Raw genomic sequence first — 20,524 nt, 5'->3', positions numbered from 1 at the left:
TTTTGCAACAAACACTTTTAATGAACTCTGAGATAAGTCTCCCCCCTGTCACCAACTGCCTGGCCACTCCTTTAGAATGTCCAGCTTCCAACCCTCTAAGGGTAGGTGTGTCCTAAAGCTCTGACTTTGGCCCTCTTCTCTTTTGTCTCTCCACTCTGCCTTTGTGATCTCAACCATCCTCCTGGCTTCAATGACCAATTCTAGATAAATGATTCTCAAATCTATATATCCAGCCTAATCTGTCCCTTCATAACCATAGCTAGGAAAAGACGATAAGATTTTGCCCCTGAAAGCAGAAAATTAGAGGGCTCTAATAGCACAGGTGGCTTAGGCAGGATAGAAACAACTGGGCTTTGCACCTCATTAACAAGAATGATTAGTTTAAAAAAGAGGCTGTCAGGTGGTGGCCATACTCCCAAATTTGCTCTTTCCCCCAGCCTGTTGACCCTCATTTCCCCACCAGCATCATTTGACTGGTATATTTTGTGTTACTTTGCCCCAGCAATGTCTCAGGTGTTCCTCCAGAATCTCAAATCCAATGTGTCAAAAATTTAAGCCCCAGCCCCTCTCTTCCCAAATCCTGTATCCCTATTTACTCTCCTTTCAGCCACCAAGCTTGCAAACCTATCATCTTTGATATTTTTCCACTCTCATCCCCAAAACCTATTCAATTGCCAAAATGTATCAATTATACCCCTGCAATATCTCTCCCATCTCTGCATTCACACTGTCATTGCTCTTATTCAAGGTCCTTATCACTTCTCACCTAAACTATTATAATAGCTTCCTCACTGATTCCTCAGTTTCAGGTTGATTCCAGAGGATTATAAGATCATAGATCTGTTGTTGAGCCAGAAGGGATCTTAGAGATCCTGTATTACAACCACCTTATTTTACAGATAAGAGAACAGGCCCTGAGAAGCTAAATGATTTGGCTCAGGCCGTATAGCTAGGTTATCTGCAGAGTCAGGATTCAATCTCGGTTTCCCCAATTCCAGTCTCTGTGCTCATGCTCCAGATTCAGCATTCTTTCAAATTCAGCTATATCATACAGCCTCCCAACCAATCCATCCTTAACACACCTGCCAAAATAATATTCCTAATGAATGGGGGTAAAAATATTTTTAGAGCCTTCAATTGCTCCCTAGTCTGTATAGACTAAAATTCAAATTCTTTATTCTAGCATTTAAGAACTGGTTCCAACCTACATTCCAGGCATTTCACATGACTTCCCTTCTTTTATTCTATACTTCAGTCAAACTAGTCTCCTTACTTACTGTACCTTCTCAACCTGGCTCAATCTGATACCTTCTACTTCCATGCATTTGCCTAGAATGAACTGAATGTCTAGGACTTAGTCCTTCCACATTCTCTCTAACTGAAATCCTTTCAAGTTCCAACTCAGGTATCACTTCCTCCTTCCTAATCCCAACTGTTATCTCTTCTGCAATTTTTAGATTATGTTGTATTTCTCTTTTTTGTCCACATCACATTATACCTTGCAATGTACTTAGTGATGTAGATGTTATTGCTCTTATTAAACTGTTCTTCATTTTAGTATCCCTAAAGCTTGGCACAGTGTTTTTTGCACAGTAGAAATTTGATAGGTGTTTGTTGAATTGAAATGTTGAAGTCCTCATACATATGGTTTAGGCTTGAAGCTTGGGAAAGAGTAAAGCTATTGAATATTCTTTTCCTGCCACATGAAGGTCAATATTTCCAGGAGGAATCATGAAGATAATGGAAGTTGTGTCTAAACAGAAGAATTTTAAAAAGGAATAAATCCATTCCCCTCACCCACAGTTCAAATCCCACCAGTTTCTTATGACACCCATTCAAAAAGATAACTAAAATCTGGTACTCTGGAAATGAGATACCTAAATCTGGAAAGGGTGTGAGAGGGGTTTGAATGTAAATTCAGTCAAAATTTGGAATCCTAGTATATCCAGCAAGACCCAAGTCCTATGGTGGAAAAATAGGAATGTCAATAAGCACAGAATTCCACCGTTGATTTCAATTGACATGCTTGCATGGTGACCAATCTTAAAAATTCCTAGTGAATGCTTTGAAAATTTGTTTTGGATCTGGTCAGGTAGGCATGGGCAACCTAGAAATGTCTTTAATTTTCCTGACCAACACAAAATGTTTGATCCAGATTTTGCTAATTCTTGAGTTTCTATTTGTGAGGGTATAGGAACAGCAGAACGTCATCGCCTAATGTCAGAGTCCATTCCCAAAGGCCCCCTTTTTCGGTGGCATTGTTTTAGAGATGTCATTGGTCACCTGACCCTTTCATCTGAGGACAGGAACCTCTAGGTGTCTTAGCTCACTGCATTCAGCCCTCCCATTCCCTAAAAAGAAAGGCCTCGCTTTGGAAAATGTCAGCAACATATGGGGGGGGGGACCCTAGAAAGATCTTCGTTCTTCTTTGTTGGAAATATTGTTAATTTTTTTGTTGTTTCGTCTCAGAAATTGGAAGCTACCGCCACCTGGTGGCATTTTAAATAAATTCTTTAGCGGTTGAGATAGCACGGGCTTGGTGGTCTATTGAGATTTGCACACGACGATATGCACAAACATAAATCACTCTGTCGTCTTGATTAATTTCTTTTAGAATATTTTCATCTTCTGGATATTAAGGGGAAGGCAGCTACTTACAAATCACTCTGAGGAATTCGGTTCTCTTCTTTAGAATGAAATGGTTGTAATTTCTAAAGTGATTCTCTAGCTTTCCTCCGGGAGTTTGCCAAGCCTGGCTGTATGTTTTTTAGCCCTCTGCCGACTGCTTTGAATTTGGTTTAAATCCAGCTATAGTCCGGCAAATAAAGTCCTATTTGATTTTTATGGTTAAGATAAACAAAACAATACCTAGCCTCGATGACCACAGAAGAAATCCCACACAAGAAATGCCGAGTTCAACATTAAGCCAACATTTCTGCACAGGTCCTTGTCTCGGGAGAGAGACGTTTAAGTGGTGAGCACTGCCATTTTTTTTCTTTTGGCCATAAATTAGAGACTTAAAATAGACCTTAAAGCATCAACTGAACTGAACCAGCCTTGCAGTTTAAACTTATCTTTTCTGGAGGCTAGAAATGCTAAATGTGCTGGGAAAACGAGATTGACTTATCTACTCACCTTGATTCGGACCACATTTTATGCTCCAAATCTCCATAACTGCCTGTTTTAAGGCTTCCCCTTTGCTTCCCACGTCTCACATCCCCACCCCATCTCGGATCCACGAGGAGGACCTGGACCCAGAATCCGGGTTGGAATCTTTAAACCTCCCGGGAAAAAGGAAGCGTAGGCGAAGGGATAGAATTCAAAGCCCCAGACACCTCTGACCCGAAGAAAGATTTTCCTTCCAAAAGCGAGACCCAGCTGTGCAGTTCTTCACTCCCGGGCTCAAAACCACACACGCGGTGGGAGTAGGGGGGAGATTAGTCTGAGACTAGGGGGAAAGGGGGTGGCGCAAATCGTGTCCCCCCCCCCCCCCCGCCTCCCGCCCAATCCTGGCTTTGAGATGTTTGTTTTTATTTCTTCAAAGCTTTGGATCCTGGATCAAATGAAAACAAATAGCTGTGGGGATGCCACTCCCTTCCGCCTGTAAATCCCATTGCTAGTTCAAGTCCTGGAGGCGATTCCTTTATTTCCACCTTTACTCTTCTTCTCCCGCCCATAGAAAAGAAACAAATACATGAAAGAGTGGAAGCAGACAAAATAAGAAAAGTGAAGACCATAGATATCCCAAACAGACAGTCACCATCACCCTAAATCCACCACCGAGGGAGGAGAAGAGAAACTTAACCCTGGAAAAACAAATATGCTCCTGAGGCTTATGGTCTAGGGGAGCTTGAATGCTATCCGAGAGAAGACAATAGAGAGCCTTGGGGTTGAAGGGAAGCTAGACGCTGTCCTTAGTCCTGAACCTTTCCCTGGCCATCCAACTTTAGAGGTTTAGGAGGTGAAAGCACTGAATCAAACCCAACAGCTACTCTTAGTCACTGCAGAAAGGTCACCTGAGGTGCCCAGGGCATGTTGTGTGTTTGTTCATGTGTGTGTAAAACAAAAAAATGTAACAGACAATATGACCTCAAGTCCGACATTCATCTTGCACAACTATACCACAAGTTTTCAGAACAAAGGCTACTTACAGAGCTTCTAAAAAAATCGAATCCCTGTCCCTACTGACCAGCAGATTTTTTAAAACAAAACAAAACGCCCTTAAACCAAAAATCCTTTGAACTCTCACAGCTGGAAGGATTCAATTTTAACAGATTCCATGGTGTCGTAGATATTTCCATTCAAGTAATAAGAGTATTTTCTCTATTACCTGAAAGGTTGTTGTGTGTACGTTTAAAATGTGGAGTCAAATCACCCAACAAGCACTTAGTAAGCGCTTACTGTGTGTCAGGCACGAATCAGGTGCTGGACAAAACTACAAAGTAAACGAATTTCCTCTCATTCTGAACACGAGAGAATTCCAGGGTCGTGGGGAAAGTTGAGGGAACCGCGAGCGAGCAATTTGGATTCTCTCACAGTGGCAACTGCAAATGAAAAGAGCATTTTATTTCCCTCTACCGACTAGGCTCATTGTTCGATCGTGTCGCTAATGATTTAATATGGGCAAAAGATCTCCCTGATTGGTGAGAATGACGACTTTATAGGGGGCAGATCAAATGAAGTGGAGTATGAAGGAGAAGAGCGAAAAAAGCAGAGCTTTGCTCCCCGTATGTAAACCGCACATTTTTATTAACTGGCTGAAATTCAGGCTGCCTTTTGTGCGCTATTTTTGATAATGTGTCTAGCGCCTGGAGGACACACGTTGTTCTTCGGTATTTCCTGGCTAAGAGAGCTATGACAACTATTAATTAATGCCAACTGACCTTTCCATTAATCTTAGTTTGTGGATAAGGGTTTCTGGTAAAGTTAGGAGGGGGTGGAGGGCATTTCTCCTTGTTAATTGGGTAGCGTTTATTTAAAACAAACAAAAAAACCCTTCATGACTACTCCGGTTTGCTTATCAGAAAATCTTTCCTCCTTTCCTCCCCGTGGATTCTTCTACTTCCCTTCGGGAATTTTCGGTGGCGTATTGGGAATTTTCGAATTTTCTACTGTCCCTGTGAATTTCGAGGAGTTATTTTAAGGAGAGGGAGAAATAGGGTTCTTTTCAAGAAAGTTGTTGGAGCCCCCGCTGCCACCAGCCATTTAGACGCACAAATAAAGAAACCCAGACGCCAGCACGTGCAAACCCTTTGCTAGCTGGGTCGCAACATGAAAATGCTGGAGAGAAAAAGATTTTTTCCATCCCAGTTGACCACTCCTCGTTGACCACACGAATTTTTCTTCGCCTCCTCATGTCAGAAACCACAGGAAATGAACAGGCTAGAGGGCATGAGGAGAAAGAAAAAGGAAGAGGGTACGAAAAGAAAACGTTTTAAAAAGGGGCGCTGCAATCCAACGTGGCGGTCTGCGTAGCCCCCTTAGCCACTGTGCCCAGGTGTTTTCACTCCCACCTCACCAAGAGAAGGACAACTCAGTCTTTGGGTGCCTGGCGCCCTCTGGTGGAATGTGTCTCATGAAAGACTTCCTTATAGAGAGGGGTATGTTTTCACCCTAGCATTGTTATCCGTGGATTAATTATTAGGGTCATTCAACTATTGTCAAAACAAAAAGACCCTATAAGAGGGCATGGAAGCAAAGGAAGAAATGCGGCTCCGCTGGGAAGGAGACTGACTTTTATTTCCAGTCAACTATCAACACTTGGACCCTGGGCCAAGTGTTTAATATTGTTGAACTTTCTTGCCCCACTCCACCAGACTACAGTATTTGAAAAGGTGGATTCAGCTAGGAGGGGAAGAAAGAAGCTCAAGAAGTAGAGAGACTACGCTCCACCATTTAAAGCGTGTATACATTCGTGTAGGTAGAAGTACCCAAGCTGGACGGAGCGATCTTTTAGGGTTAGACCCACAGGCACATTGCCTTCTCTAGAAAAAGAGGTGGGAAATTGTTAATATCTTCGTTATTCGGGTGTTACTCCTACAGCTCCCCCAGACCCTTTCTCTCTATGAGAATTCAGGAAGAGGAAATGGAGATGAATTTTTCCCCTCGCTATTCAGTGTTTCCAAGTGTCAGGTAGGGAGGAGGGATGCCAGGAGACCTGGGGAAGGAGGAAATGAAAGTCATATTCCCATCTTCTGGGAAATATAATAGAAAAGGGGAGGGGAAATGGCTCAGCAGAATATGATGGAGGAGGAAAAGCGTTTCTGCCCCCCAACTCTTATTCCCACCCACCAGCATTCTCCTCTCTTTCAGAAAATGGAGCGTATTGAGTACGTACTAGATTACTCATTCTGGGTGCAACTTCGTGATCTGGATCGATAATGGAGCTATAAAGCTCATGCACCTGCAAATAAGTCACAGCATTCAGCCCAAGGAAAACCGGCTACAAAGCCTCGTGATTCTCCCACCAATCTTTTTCCCGCCTCCCCATTCCATCCATTCCCTCCACCCCGCAAAAAAAAGAGAGAGAGAGAGAGAGAGAACAGAAAAAAGAGAGCACGAATAGAAAATAAACCCTTAAACCGTCTCTCTCTCTCTCTCTCTCTCTCTCTCTCTCTCTCTCTCTCTCTCTCTCTCTCTCTCTCCCCCTCTCTCCCCCTCTCTCTGTCTCTCTTTCTCTCTCTCTTTCTCTCCCTCCCTCCCTCCCCCTCCCTTCTTTCTCTCTCTCTCTTTCTCCTCCCCCCTTTGCCTCTCTCCTCTGCTCTCCTCCTCACCCTCCAGCCTAAGGAGACAGCTGAGAAGAAAGCAACGACTGCATCTACTAGAGGTGACGGACAGCAAGGCTGTGATTCATGCCTGCGTAGGAACGGAGCTGAAAGGAGCACAGCCGATCGCTTGCCTTACACAGAGCATCCAGCAACGCTCCTTGAACAACCAAGCCTGTGGAAGAGCTGAAGCGGCCAGTCAGAGCCAGGTGCATTTTCAGCACCTAAGTGCTTGCTATACGGGCACTGTGCCACCCGGAGTTTATAAACATCTGTCCTTTGCCCAGCTTCTGAAGTGCGCTATTTCCCTTTCATCCTCCAGCTTTCCTGAGACTCGGAACCCGTCAGCCAGCTCGCACAGACTACCTTGGTCCTCAATTGTAAGTGACTAGTCAGACCCCAGCCGGCCAGCTCCCTTTGTGAGCCGAACTGGCAACCTCTTCCTTTCTAACCCCAAACAGTCGAGCCGCGCCACATCGGTTCGGTGATATGGGAGGAAGAGGCTGCTCCTCTGGAAGTAAAAATGGGAGCGGGCTGGGGGGTGTCATCAATTTCTCCTTCCCCTTTCCCGCTGTGTGCTACCAGCACCCAGCTAACCAAAAGAAACATTTAGCAAACCTCGCCAAGAGTCACTGGAGCCGCTTAGAGCGACTGTAACCTGTTACTTCCATTACAACCGCTAATCTGTCTGGCTCGCTCCCGGGGTTTGGTATCGGTGATGTCTATGTCTGTGTGTGTCTATGTCTGTGTGTCTGTGTGTGCACGCGCGTGCGAGCGCTTCTAGTAGAAGTGGAGCTGCAAGTATTTTATTCCAGAGACTTAGTATGGTTGAATTTTCCCCTCTCCTCTCTCCTAACCGTTCTGGACGCCCTTAATTCTCTTTCAAGGGCTTACCAAAGGCGCGTGGAGCAGGGTTCAAATTCCCCCGCCTCCCTAGCCATGGGCGCAACTTCGTTTCCCTAAAGGGTGAGGAAATATGGACTCGAGAGACCTGGAGATTAAATGAGAGGGACACAGAACAAGACCCTTTCACCCCGGTCGGAGTACCAAGCTTCTCAGCCAAGGACCCAAAAGATAAGGTAGTCAGGGAAGAAGACTTTGACCGGCTAATTTCGGAAGGGAGGGGGTAAGAGAATTGTCCTTTCTCTGGGGTGACTGTCTCTGTACCTCAGTCAAATCTGGAAATGTCTCAGTTCGGGATATTTTGGGGAATCTGGCAGGATAGCTTGCCTCACGGCCAGTGACCTATCCCCAGAGCAACGTGAATCTTCCTTCTTGCCCTTTCCAGGGATTAACCAGACACAACAACAGAAACCAGACATCTAGGCAGACGTGCCCGCCTCTCGTCTCCCCTACTCACCTACTCCCTCCCGCCGCGCGGAGTCCTTTGGGGCTTGTCCTCGCTTGGGTATTTAGCTTTGAGTATTAGCTCCCTTTCGTCCTCCTTAGAGCTGGGCTCCAGGGCACTGCGTTCTGACCTCTCAGAGACCCCGAGGTTACGTGCTGCGCTTCCACCCACCCCCAACCCCGCTCTTCCTTCCCTGCCCCGACGCAGAATGCCCTCTGTCTTTCCTGGACTCGTAGAATCGAGGCTCGGAGATGGAAGTGCCTGAGACTTGGGCCATATTTTTGTTGCTCCTCTTCGGCACGCCGGATTGACAGCAACTCTGGAGCAAGCCACTCGAGCACTTCATGCATATAACCAGGGCGCCTTCCTTCCTCCCCCCCCCCCACCTTGTCTCCTCTGCCCCAGCGCAAGGGGGCGCCTTTTGACTTTCCACTGCCTTGAATCCGTGCTTAAACCCCTCTTCCGCTTCTTCCTTACCTGGAGATCCCAAACGTGTAACACCTTCTCTCTTCTCGCAGCCAGCTCCTTAACTAACCGTCGGCCTCCCAAGTGAAGGACCCTAGAAAGCAGACAGACCTAGGACTCTAGCAACAGAGCAAATGGCATCTTCGGCGCCTTCCTCCTCCTCCTCCTCTTCCAACCCGGTGCCGGACTCCAACCCCACCAACCTGCGCCCAACAAGTAAGCCCTTCAGAGCTTCTTCCCGAAATTCTTTACAGGGGATGGAGATGGGGGTGGGTGTGGGGGACTGGAGATTAGAAAAATCAAGCTGTTCACCCAATAACCCAAGGTAGGACTATGTGGAAATCCATCTAGATTTGGGGTTCTGGAGCCTAGAAGATCGAGGCAAATGGTTTGTTTTATTGTCTGTGGTTTATTTAGACGTGAAGGAGATCGTGTCTGTGTCTAGAAAAAAAAGGTGAGAAGAGCTGGGAGTCCCTAAGGGAAACCAATAACATTTCATTCTCTAGAATTCGTTGAACCAAGAGCTGGTCTCCCTCCCTTTCCCCCAGCCGCCCTCCCTATCCTTCCAGCTCTTCGCCAGGAAGTCTATAATCAGCGGAAATTTGGACTTTAATTGCAGCTTTTCGAAAACCCCGTGTCCCTAATTGCTCCGAATTTGCGTCGAGCTATTGAAGTGTGAGGGGAAAGAAAGGGACGGGGAAGGTGGAAAAAATCAGTTGTGGTTCTGCCTTGACAATTCAGACAATCAATTAGTTGTTGTGTGTGTGTGTGTGTGTGTTTTTAATAGATTAGAAGGAGGGTGTAATCATGAACGAACTGAATGAGGAGTCTGTAGGGGCGGGGGAGGGTAGAAAATGGTCTTTCTGGGGCAGATCCAGAGAATCCTGCCCTGTATTTCTCCTTGAGACTGGCAGAAACATGTCTGGAGGGTGTCTATTCTGGAAAAAGGAGGAGGATGGAAAACAAACAAAAAAAAAATCCTAATGAAAGAGCAGCAATCTATGCACAGGCAGATTGTTTCCAAACACACCCCGCCCCTATCCCTACTCTAGGTTCACCTTAGCTCCTTCGCTCCGCCCCCCTCCCCTCCCCCAGTCTCCCTTTAGCCTCATTGTGGTTTAAAATAGGATTCATTTTCCTGGAGTCTGGAGGATAAGGGGTAGCTACTAAAATGCCCCAGCCCAGTTGCCCCTTTCCATCCTACTCCCTTTTCCCTTAACCCCCGACTTGGTGTACAATTACCCTAATAACAAAGAGGATGTATCTGGAGAGGAGCAGAGCCCACCCTGAGGGTGACTCTGTCAGGCGGGCAAGCTCATCTCTGCGCTCCAGCGCCACCGCTCTGGGCCGATGAATAGGGGGAGGGGAAGGATAGGGTAACGGGAGTAATGCAGGAAGCTGGCTTTTGTCCTTCTATTTCCAGATTTATTTATTCTCACTCTTCATGACTATCTTCTTTGCTGTTAGGCCCAGTTTTTCCGCTTATAGGCTATTTATTTACGACAATTCACCTCCCCCAATTCATGCTTCCCCCCACTTTTTCCTCCTTCCATGCCCCTTTATTTTCTCGACCAGCTTTCCTTTCTCTTCATATACTTGCCCTGGACTCCTCCCACCCTTCTTTGGTGCTTGTTGAGTTTGGGCTTAAACCCTTGTAATTTTTGTTGTTGTTCAGTCGTACTAGCCCATATTTCCACAAAGAGCTTTTCTGAGCAAAAAGAAAGAAAAATGGAAGGCCGAGTCCCTAAAGATTCCCAGTGAATTGGCAGAAACAGGCAGAGGTATTTGGGGCTTTTTTCCCCCGTTTGTTTTGCTTTGGGGCTGAGGCTGATCCCCATTCAGCCCGTGTCCTACACACCCACAGTTTCATCCCGGCACAGCCCAGATTGCAATTCCCTTTTCCAAAGGACACACAAAGTGATAATGGGAGCATAGCCCTTTCACAAACCCAAGCCAGTATTCCACATTTACAGACTGCCCTCTCCCTCTTAGCTCTTCTAGAAAAGTGCCTTTTGTTTGTTTGTCTGTCCCTGGCAGAAACAAAGCAGAAAGATGTATTTCTATTCTGTCCCTCAGCCCACCCCCACCCCACCAAACCCATTTTCTCCCAGTGCCACCCAAAGCCTACAGTGACCACAATAAATCCTTGATTCACCAGATCTTGGCTTTTGGGTCTCCAAAAGAAGTCCTTTCCATCTCCTTTCATTCTTGTCCTCCTTCCCTTAAGTATCTTATTTCATTTGACCCTAGGGCAAAGATGCTGGCCCAACAGAAATACTTAAAGCATTCCTCTCACCTCTGCTTGCTTTGCACTGTGTCGTTGTCTTGTCTCTGAGTACATATCAAAAGGGAATACCCTGTTTCTTCCTAACTCACCTTTCCCTTTGTCCTTTTGGACCTTCTGGCAATGGCTAATGTCCCCATTACACACTGTACTTGAGGAACTAAGGATACATGGAAATGAAAGAAATTTGGAGACATTGGAAGAACACAACTGGAGCTCCAGAGGGCACTAAACAAAATGCCTGCAAGGACTGGTTCCCCTAATTCCCCTTCTATGTGAAAGCAAGGCACTGAGCTGGGGCACACACAGGCCAGAATAAAGAAACCTTAAAACATTCCACAGCATAGCGGACATCAGTGAGATTAAAGTGTCCCAAGCCTAAAATCTCCTTGGAATGCCTTTTCTTCGCCATCCTACCCTCTTCCCCATCTTTTTTCATAGACTATACTCTGGAGCAAGACCACAAATGAAACCTGGCCCAGGAAAATGGGGATAAGGCTTGGAGGCAGGTGGATTAATGAGGAAGAAGGTTGGAAAGTGGGGAAAGGGATCTAAGGCATACGAATGTCTTCCTGACGCCTCAGTCCAGCTGAAGGGCAGTCATGCAAGCCCTATCATCTAGTCAAATACTATTTTTCACCCAATTAATTCCTGAACTCTTCTGCGACCCCATTTCATGCCAGTTTATTTTAAGCTGCCACTCTGCTGGAGACCTGCCAGGAAATTATGAGACGTTTAGGTCCCAGATGCCTTTTTGTTCCTTTGCTGGACTTATGTGAGGGCCTTTTCACATCTGCTGGCCTGAAACAAAGGGCTTTTAGGCGTTCTGTTTTTCTCTACTTGCTCCCCCTCACCACCACCTTTGTTCCTATCCCAGGATCAGTAGCCCACAGTTAGTATGCAATGCAGATTCCTTTCTGGGTTTTTCTAAACCTTCATTTTAGCTCCATGAGGTATTTCATGGAAATGATGAAATAAGTCCAAGATGGGCTACAAGAAGGGTTCAGGGACCAGATTTGGATGCTATCAACGAGTTTTCTTTCCTTCTGTGTGACTCTGGGAAGGGGTAAGGGAATGAATGGGTGTTTTTAATGTTATATTTCCTTCCAGAATCCCAAGAAAGAAACAGATTCTATCTTCTCCACTCTAACATTCCACCCCCAACCTGTTTACCTCCCAGAATTGCCTCCTCAGTTTGTCTCCATCCCCTAGTGAATGATTTTTTTTTTTGCTTTTTCTTTCTAGCTTATGACACCTGGTGCGGGGTGGCCCATGGATGCACCAGAAAACTGGGACTCAAGATATGCGGTAAGAGAAAAACCACTGGAGCTAGAGAGGGGATATGGTCAGGGAGAGAAAACCACAAGCCATGGCTCCCAACCATTATTATGCGGATACCGATTCGTTTTTAATAGGGCTTTAGGTGGGTAAGGGTGACTTGGTTTTTGGGGGTCTTCTTCTCTCTCTGAAAATCCTCTCGTTTTCAAAAAGCCACGATCCACCACATTGCTTAGGACCAGAAGCATTAGCTACACTGGACTTTAGGTTTAGAACTGGGACCCTCCAGGGCGGCGTTTTAGAGTGAGCCCTCTGCGCCTTCTGCTGGCCCAAGGGCGCCAGTACAGCAAGGTTCCACCCTGGGACTTCGGTCTCGTTCTGCCTATAGACAGCGCTCCACCTGCAAAATAGCCCCAAGGTATCAATTTAGCCAGCGAGAAAGACTGCTCCCGAGGCTCTAGCTTCCAGAGGCAAGCAATTGACCAAGAACTGTTTCCCCTAAGCAGTATTTGACTGGGCTGGCAATAGGCCGGCCGTAGTTTCTAAGGGCAAGCAAAATGTTCAGCGTGAGCCCCTTTGCCTAGAATTTCATGTTTTGTCCTTCTTTCGTCCCTTTGACTGTGGTCAAGGAGGAATAGATCATTTTCCACTCCTCTGTGGCCAGAGGGAGGAGCTATCGGTGAAAGGGGAATAGGTTGGGATGCGTGTACTAAATGATGGCAGAGAGAAAGGGCGGGAGCGAGAAAATCTCTACTGGGGGAGTGTGTGTGTGTGGGGGGGGGATTGAGGCTACCAAGAGAGCGTGGGAAGAGCGCGTGATGCATACAGAGCCTATTTGGTAGAGCTTTGTGGGGTGGGAGAGAGAACCAGCCTCGTTCTGTCTGCCTCTGAGATGGAAGAGGCTGTAGAATTAATAAACAGAGAAGAGGTCGAGCAACTGGACGCTTCTGAAAGGTGAGGGAATTGGTAGAGGTGAATAGGGACCGAGAGGCTATTTAAAGAATCTTTTGGTGACGACTTGAAGTAAACGAAATCTAAAAGAATAGTAAGATAATTTGTTCGAAGGGAAGCCGATTAGCAGCTCCAGCCGAGTAGCGAAAACAGTAATGGGTTTTTTCTCTATGTTTCGCCGTCTAAAATTCCTAAACCTTATCTGACCAGAAAATACGGATCTCCCCAGGGCGAAGGGAGGAAAAAGATTAACGGGAGACTTATTAAAGAGCAATTCGTCAGAGTGCTGGGTGGGTGAGATAGCAGCATTGCCTGTGCTGTTCCCCGGCACGCACGAAATGGACAGCTAGGAAACAAATACCCAGACGGTCGGATGACCACGTTACAGCTAGAGATCCATTTAGAGATAACAAGCTGCCTTGGCCTTTCTTTTTCGGTTGTAGAGCCCTTAAATGTTAAGAACCCAACCAGGGACAGCCACCTGGAACATTCAGACCTTCGTTCTGTAGTTCCAAACCTTTCCCCTTACTCCCACCCTACTGCCCATGACCAAAGTGCACAGTAGTGGGTAACCAGACTTCCCCGATCATCCTCAGACCCGTTTTTCATATCTTAGAGGGGCAAGAAGGTTTAAGGTGCTCCTTCTCCCTTGGGAGAAGGCGACTGACACCAAGAGGGAGATGCTTGGGAAGGGGATAGATAAGACCACACACACACACACACACACACACACACACACACACACGTCAAATCAATTTTAAATCCCAATCCACTGGTGATGTTTAAGAATAGCAGCCCTGGGTTGAACCTCTCCCCTTCCCCACCCCCTCGTCCCCTCTGTTCCCTTCCGCCTAAATTCGTGAAGATTCAAGATTAGAGAGGAAGCGGGTAGGGCGTTTACAATTTTTAATTCACATCTTCATCTTAAAGACTATTTTTCCCCACTCCGTCTGGGTGTTGGAGGATGGAAAATAGGGGTGGCAGAGGCTCTGAGGGAAAGGACACTCGGAGAGCTAGTTGCTTTGTTCTATAAATAGCCCCCTCCCCCCAATCTGGGTTTAATGGGCCGTTACGCCTAGGGTCCCTTCGGCTACTGAAGCGCTCGGCTTCTTCTCTGCCGTCATTTTAATGCAGCCCGGCAAGCAGAACTGATCGAGTAACGCACCGCTGCCCGCCAGCCCTATGCGCTGGCCCCCACCCTCGCAGTAAGGGAAATGGGGGTGGGTGAGATCCAGTGGATTAGGAAATAGCAGGAGGAGGGAGCAGAGGCGAAGAGAGGCCCACTTTCACTAGCAAAGAGTTTTGTAAGCCTTAAAGCTCCAAATACTTGTGAATTACCATTATCAAATCAAATCACCGCCCAAAGGGTTGTTTTTCCCCTCCTGAGAGGAGGAAAGTAAATTGAATTAGACTCCACCCCATCCCCTTTAGCCCCGTCACTGAATGAACAGTTTTCACTTCTGCCCAGCTTTCAGGGGAGGCTATGACCTTCCCCTACAGATTTGACAGGGTCAGAACAGCATGATAGGAAGGGAGATAGCTTAAAGCAACTTTTTTAAAAGAAAAAATCTAACCTGGGATATAGGATCATCAGTAGTGATAGAACTTGATGGAAACTGAGTCTGCTTGGATAGGGGGTCTAAGAGAAACATTGGAGGAGCTGGTCCCCCATCTGCTGGGGGCGGGCGGTGCTAGGGGCACCCTGGACCAGTGCACTTAGAAAACACAGGCAGCCCTTTTTTTGCAATTAATTCTGCCCTCTCTTCTCTGCGGGCGGTCAAGGTTTGTAGCGGATGAGTCGGAGTCCAGGCAGAAGCGTACTCACTTAGAGATCCTTGTCCTAGGGATTCCTTTGATTTCCCCTTCCTTCACTCTTACAGAAGCTCTGACGCCTCCTAAATCTCTGTAATTTAGAGATCGCATGAAAAGCAGAGAAAAGTCACAAAAGACCCTGGCGCTGGTGTGTGTGTGTGTGTGTGTGTGTGTGTGTGTGTGTGTGCGTGTGCGCGCTTGCGCTTGTGTGAGCGTGTGACTCGAGTATGGGAGGCGGTCAGCGGACAGTGTATGTGTGAAAGAAAAATTACCTTTTGAAAATATCCGCTGAATTTAAGATCGATGGTAGGAATAAGAAGAGGGAAAGGAAGAAGAGAGACAAACTAGTCGTGGGGACGGTTCTGACAGCGAAGGAAAGACTAATATAGTGGTTTAAAATGATTTTAAGATTTTGAATTTCGTTTATCACATTGGGGAAGGAGAAGGTGGAATATTTGGATAGAACATTTCCCTTTATCTTAGAAATGATGTGGAGTTCCCACAGAAGTAGCCTTGGTTTCCGGGAGAGCTTGAAGGAAAGATCAGCGTTAAAATAACACCCCTGACAATTTAAATAGCGCGGCTCTGAACAAGACAATGAACCTCTTGGACCGTGCCTCTCGGACAACTCCTTAGGACTTACCTACTTAGTAACTAAGTAACAAAAAGAGTTTGCCATCTGCATTAGTGAAGAGAGTTCCCACACAATTTGGGTATGCTGATGAAATTTCAGATCCGCAGATAATTGGATATTTAAATCCACCGAGGGTACACGTGCTTTTAACATTCAGTCATTCATTTGACAAACATTTGTGAATGTTTTCTTACATCTATCTGTCCCCTTCATTTACAGGATTACAGATTTAGAGGTGATCCGAACCCTTTACTTTGCAGATGAAGAAACTGAGACCCAGGGAATTTATGTGACTTGCCCAGGGAGTTAATGTGACTTGCCCAGGGTCACATAGGTAGCAGTATTCAGATTTAAATTCACATTCTCTGGGTTCAAAGCCAGCATGCTCTTTCCACAGTACAGCACTGCCTCTCTAGTGTTTGTCTTTAATATTGTTTCAGTTCACCCCTTTGCCAGTCAAATTCTCTCAAAAGCTACTCATTTTTTCTCTTTCTCTTCCATGGAGCTGAGATTAGAGGCTTTTTACTGGCCCAGCTCCCTCCCTCATTCCATGAATTTTCTTTCTCTTCCTGACTTTCCTCACTTCCTCAGGTCACTAGGGCCAGGACTCCATCCTTATATGCTCTCTCCCCCAGAGTCACCTTGTGGGTGTACAGCTGTTCCAGCCCAAACTGAACATAGGACTAAATTTGGGAGATTATTCCTAGAGAGCACTGGAAATAGGCTTCAAGTGAAAGGGTTGGGTGGCCGGCTTTCACATCTTTTGCCAACTCAACTCTTAAGAAGAGGTGTTTTCACCTGACCCCAAATTCCTCTTCCTTACTCTCTCTGTCTTCCCTTAATTCCCTCAGATATTCTAGGGGACTCATCTCTAGGGCTCTACTGTTTCACACCCATTTGGTCCTAAGGAGATTGGACATCCAATCCACTCAGGCACCAAGCCTTGGGGTAGGGATAAAAATGCAAAAGAGGAGCCCACTATGTACATAGCATGCACCCGAAACTGTATACTCCTAAAATGTGCACACACCAATGTGGTACTATGGAAAGGCCACTGGACTTGGGTTGAAACCCCTGTTCTGTCACCTTCTTCCAGCTTTGCAGTGTTGGATGTCACTTAACCTTTCTGGGCCTCAATTAACCATATGTTCAGTATGGGTGGGGCATGTGATCGTTAAGGCCTATTCTAATTGTAAATCTATGACTCAAGATGACTAAATACCTTGATAGTAGTCATAGCATGCAAATAGGAAAAAAACAAACTAACCTTTTCTTTTACACAAGGATACCTAGAACTATGCAAAAGTGGACTCAATACCACAAGGGAATGAAACTTATGGGTCTCTTGTACATCTCCCCTTTTTCCTCCCCCTCCTCTGCCTCTGGAACTCCAGAGAGCAAAGCTTTCCAAATGAGATAGGTTCAGGCTGGTGCCAGTGGTATTTCTAGAATCCAAATATAGCAATTAGGTTCCTGGAATTACTGGAGGGTGGCAGGGGCAGTAAAGGGAAGTAGCACAACTGCTGAAAGCCAAACTGAGCTTCACATTTGTGCTCAGGTCCCCCACTCTCACCCCCAAGGTGGGGGGAGGGTTGACTGTGGTTCAGGACCTTGCCTTCCACCTCTCAGCTTCTCAGAGAGAGAAGGTTTTCTAGGCAACTTCATGACCTGTCTAGGTAACCCTATGACCCATCTACTACCCCTTTCACCTTTGGGGAAAATGTTAGGTCCTTTCAGATGCTGGTAAAATGGAGTTCAGTCAACTGCCTCAGGTTTCCAGGATAACAGAATCAGTCAGAAGAAAGGAGTAGAATGGGGGAAGATTAATACCTGGTAGAGGTATCATGAATGAAGAGCCAAACACTGCTTTGCCCCACTATCAAGCCTTCTGTGTAGCTACAGAATGCAGAACAGGGACTAACAGGAGGAAGACAGAGGGAGACAAATTTCAGCTCAAAGGGTATGGGACAAGAGGGATCCAAAAACCTGACCAGGGATCATATACTTGAGGATTAAAGCTCTTAATTGAGGTGTCACTCCAGTAGCCATTCCCTGTCCTCTTCTAGTTCTCATTACAATTGCATTCGAGTCCTGGGAAAGTAAACCTTGAATCCACAGATGGACTTATTCCTCCTGGAGCCTTTTAAGTCTCTGGTGACAATTGTGTTTCTCAGAGGAACTTAAAATGTTGATAGGAAGAATAACTTACGTTGATTCAGCACTTTTCAGTTCCAAGACATTCTGGTTCCAAGCCACTTTCCATATATAGCCTCATTTAACCCTCAAAACAACCCAATAAGGCAAATACTAGAAGGCTTCATAGCAAGGAATACCTAGACTCAAATCCCAACTGTGACCTTTGGCAAATCGTTTAAACCCCTCATTGCTCTAGGGAACTTGTTAAAACTATGAGTTGAAGAAAAGGTACTGATCTGCTTTAGTAGATGAAATTCCCTCCCTGATGAAATCACAGGTACCCAATTCCTTTCCCTATTATTATTCCCACTTTATATATGAGGATCTTGAAGCCCAGGGAGGTAAAGTGAAGGGTGGCAGTGTAGTGCAGTGAAAAGAATGCTGGATTTGGAGTAAGAGGAACTGAATCCAAATCCTAAATTTGCTACTTACTACGTGTGTGATATTGGGTCAGTCAGTTATCTTTCCAAGGCTTCAGCTTCCTGATGTATAAAGTTAAGGTCCTGAACTAAATGATCTTGAAGGTTTTTCCTAGAGCATTTGATACTACAGTTTGCTCACAGTCATGTTGCTAGTAAGTGGCAGAGCCTGTATTTCATCCCAAGGCCTCTTACTCAAAGTATAGTGCTCTAAATAACCATCACAATGACAACTCTTAATTTTTATGTACATCATGGTAAGGACTTGAGAAGGAAATCCTGAGGAGCTTAGAGAAATATGAAAGTAAGGAGACCTACAATGGATAGCTGGGATAGAGGGTATCTGTGGAAGGTAATGTTCTGATTTCACTGGTACCTTGACCCTTCTAGTACTTACCTCTATTGACTTTTTGAAGGAGCTCTTATTGCTGAAATCAACTGTATTAAAGCCAGTCCTACAGGGAAATTGTTATTCCCTCTGAACACTATCACCCCAGCTGTAGAAGATATACATGGGAAGTTATTCAGGACACCGGGATCTCCAAGGGAATTGTGGGAAATGAGTGAACAACACTGACTCCATCTTGTGACTCAATTCTGGATCCAGCTCAGTTTTTTCTATTCAATTATGGGTCTAGTCCAATTTCTGTCTTGTGATAAAACTTTATTCAATTATGGGAATTGTGAGAAAATTTTATTGCAGTTTGAACTTAGGTATTCATGGCCATGAAGCTGGACCACCTCTACCTGTTGCTTAGAGACCCTTAACTAAGGGCCTCGATTATGCTGATCAGAAACCCATTCATATCTGAAGATTGATGAAAAGACTTTTCTCACAATTATACATCTCAAGCAACCCGTTTGTCTTATCTGAAAACTAGCCCTGTACTGGTCAATCAGTTACCATTTCCTTGTTCCTTTGATTGAATACAGACACCTGGGGGGGGCAGGAAGTGGAACACCTCTTTTTCCAATTTCAGGGAATTGTATCTGTTTGTTCTTCTCCTCCCAACTTGGAAAACCCCTAATCTTTCTTCCACATAGAAATCAGATTACCTAATCTTGTATCCCAGTTTGTATCCTGTTAATTGTGTTCTTTCAATACACAAAAATCGGTCTCCCCCTCTATTTGGCATCCAGTGCCAAGCTGTGATGGCCTGCTTCTGATTTTTTTTTTATGCAATTGATGTGCATTGCTTAATAAATCAATATGCTCAGAAGCTTGAACCTTTGTTTCCTCAGTTATTTCAGATTTTACCTGGCTCCATTTCTTAGAATCTCCTCCTCCCCGATTATGTAAACTAAGGAGAGAAAAGAGAGGGGAATAGGAAGAACAATATTTCAGGTCTGAGTAAAAAAAAAAAAATTGGTCATATCTCCTGTCAGCAGACTTTGGGGGAGGGGGGAAAGAGTGGCTTCCAGAATTCCCTTCTTTGCCCATCCTGACCCTCTCCCTCCCTTTCCCAACACAGTCCTTAAACCCTGTGGCTGCTTGCAGTGACAATAATCCCATCCATTCTCTAAAACCCAATTCCTAGGGCTGGTTACTGGAGTGGAATATGTCCAATTGACTTAATTCAGAGCTTACTGTCACATTCAGAGATGGGAATAGGCTTCATTTATTGTTGGGGTTTTGTGGGGGTTTTTCTCTGAGCATGACTGGATCTGTGCCACTGATATCACTTTGTACTGTTTCCTTCCTGCCAGAGGCAGAGAAAATGTGTGTGTGTGTGTGTGTGTGTGTGTGTGTATGCGCGCATGCATGTGCAAAGTCTCAACTAAACTTACTATAGAGAAAGAGAAATCTATTTCGACAGCTTGGGTTTTGACCCTGCAGCTGACTGTAAGCATGATGGGAAGTCCTTGACCACATTTTCTTACATTAACATAGGCTTCTTGCAAAGGACCAACAGCCTGGAAGAGAAGAGTCGGATTGTGAGTGCCTTTAAGGAGAGGCAGTCGTCAAAGAATCTAATATCATGTGAGAACAGTGAGCGAGAGGCACGATTCCGCCGAACTGAGACTGACTTCTCCAACCTGTTTGCCAGAGGTAATGCCCTTGACTACTTTATCCTTCTCTTCCTTCTGAGAAGGTCTTTTTGTTTGTTTGTTTCAGGGATTTGATAGTACTAGTGGTTGGAGGGGGGACAGGGCAGGAACACCAGGAAATTTAATTCATCTCCTCAAATTCCCATTCATTTTCCTTATATCTCAAGGACAGAGGAACCCTCCTCCCTTCCCAAACCCCCAAATCTCACTCATTTTGGAAGCAGCTCGAGAGCGTCAGCCCCACCCCCAATTTATTGTAGAAGCCTCATCCTCCAGGGGGGTACCCTATAGAAGCCAAAATCTCAGAATTGGGAGGGATCTCGT

General features: G+C 45.6%; 1 protein-coding gene across 4 annotated transcripts in view; it reads left to right on the top strand.

Moving 5' to 3' along the window:
• Window positions 1-6,704: 6,704 nt before the first annotated feature.
• Window positions 6,705-20,524, top strand: part of GAD1 (glutamate decarboxylase 1) — a 57,742-nt gene continuing 43,922 nt past the window's right edge. The window contains exons 1-5 of one of the 4 annotated variants that reach the window (XM_043993130.1): window positions 6,705-6,973; window positions 7,087-7,144; window positions 8,631-8,793; window positions 12,107-12,169; window positions 20,043-20,201. In XM_043993130.1, the coding sequence (XP_043849065.1) occupies window positions 8,712-8,793; window positions 12,107-12,169; window positions 20,043-20,201 (304 nt within the window). In that variant the 5' untranslated portion in view covers window positions 6,705-6,973; window positions 7,087-7,144; window positions 8,631-8,711. Of the gene's footprint in view, window positions 7,145-7,689; window positions 7,844-8,052; window positions 8,173-8,630; window positions 8,794-12,106; window positions 12,170-20,042; window positions 20,202-20,524 lie in introns of those variants that run through there. The other 3 variants (XM_043993132.1, XM_043993129.1, XM_043993131.1) reach the window with 3 other exon arrangements.

The sequence above is a fragment of the Dromiciops gliroides genome, chromosome 3 (assembly GCF_019393635.1).
Source record: "Dromiciops gliroides isolate mDroGli1 chromosome 3, mDroGli1.pri, whole genome shotgun sequence".
Taxonomy (NCBI): Eukaryota; Metazoa; Chordata; class Mammalia; order Microbiotheria; family Microbiotheriidae; genus Dromiciops; species Dromiciops gliroides.
This window is presented reverse-complemented; position numbering and strand designations above follow the sequence as displayed.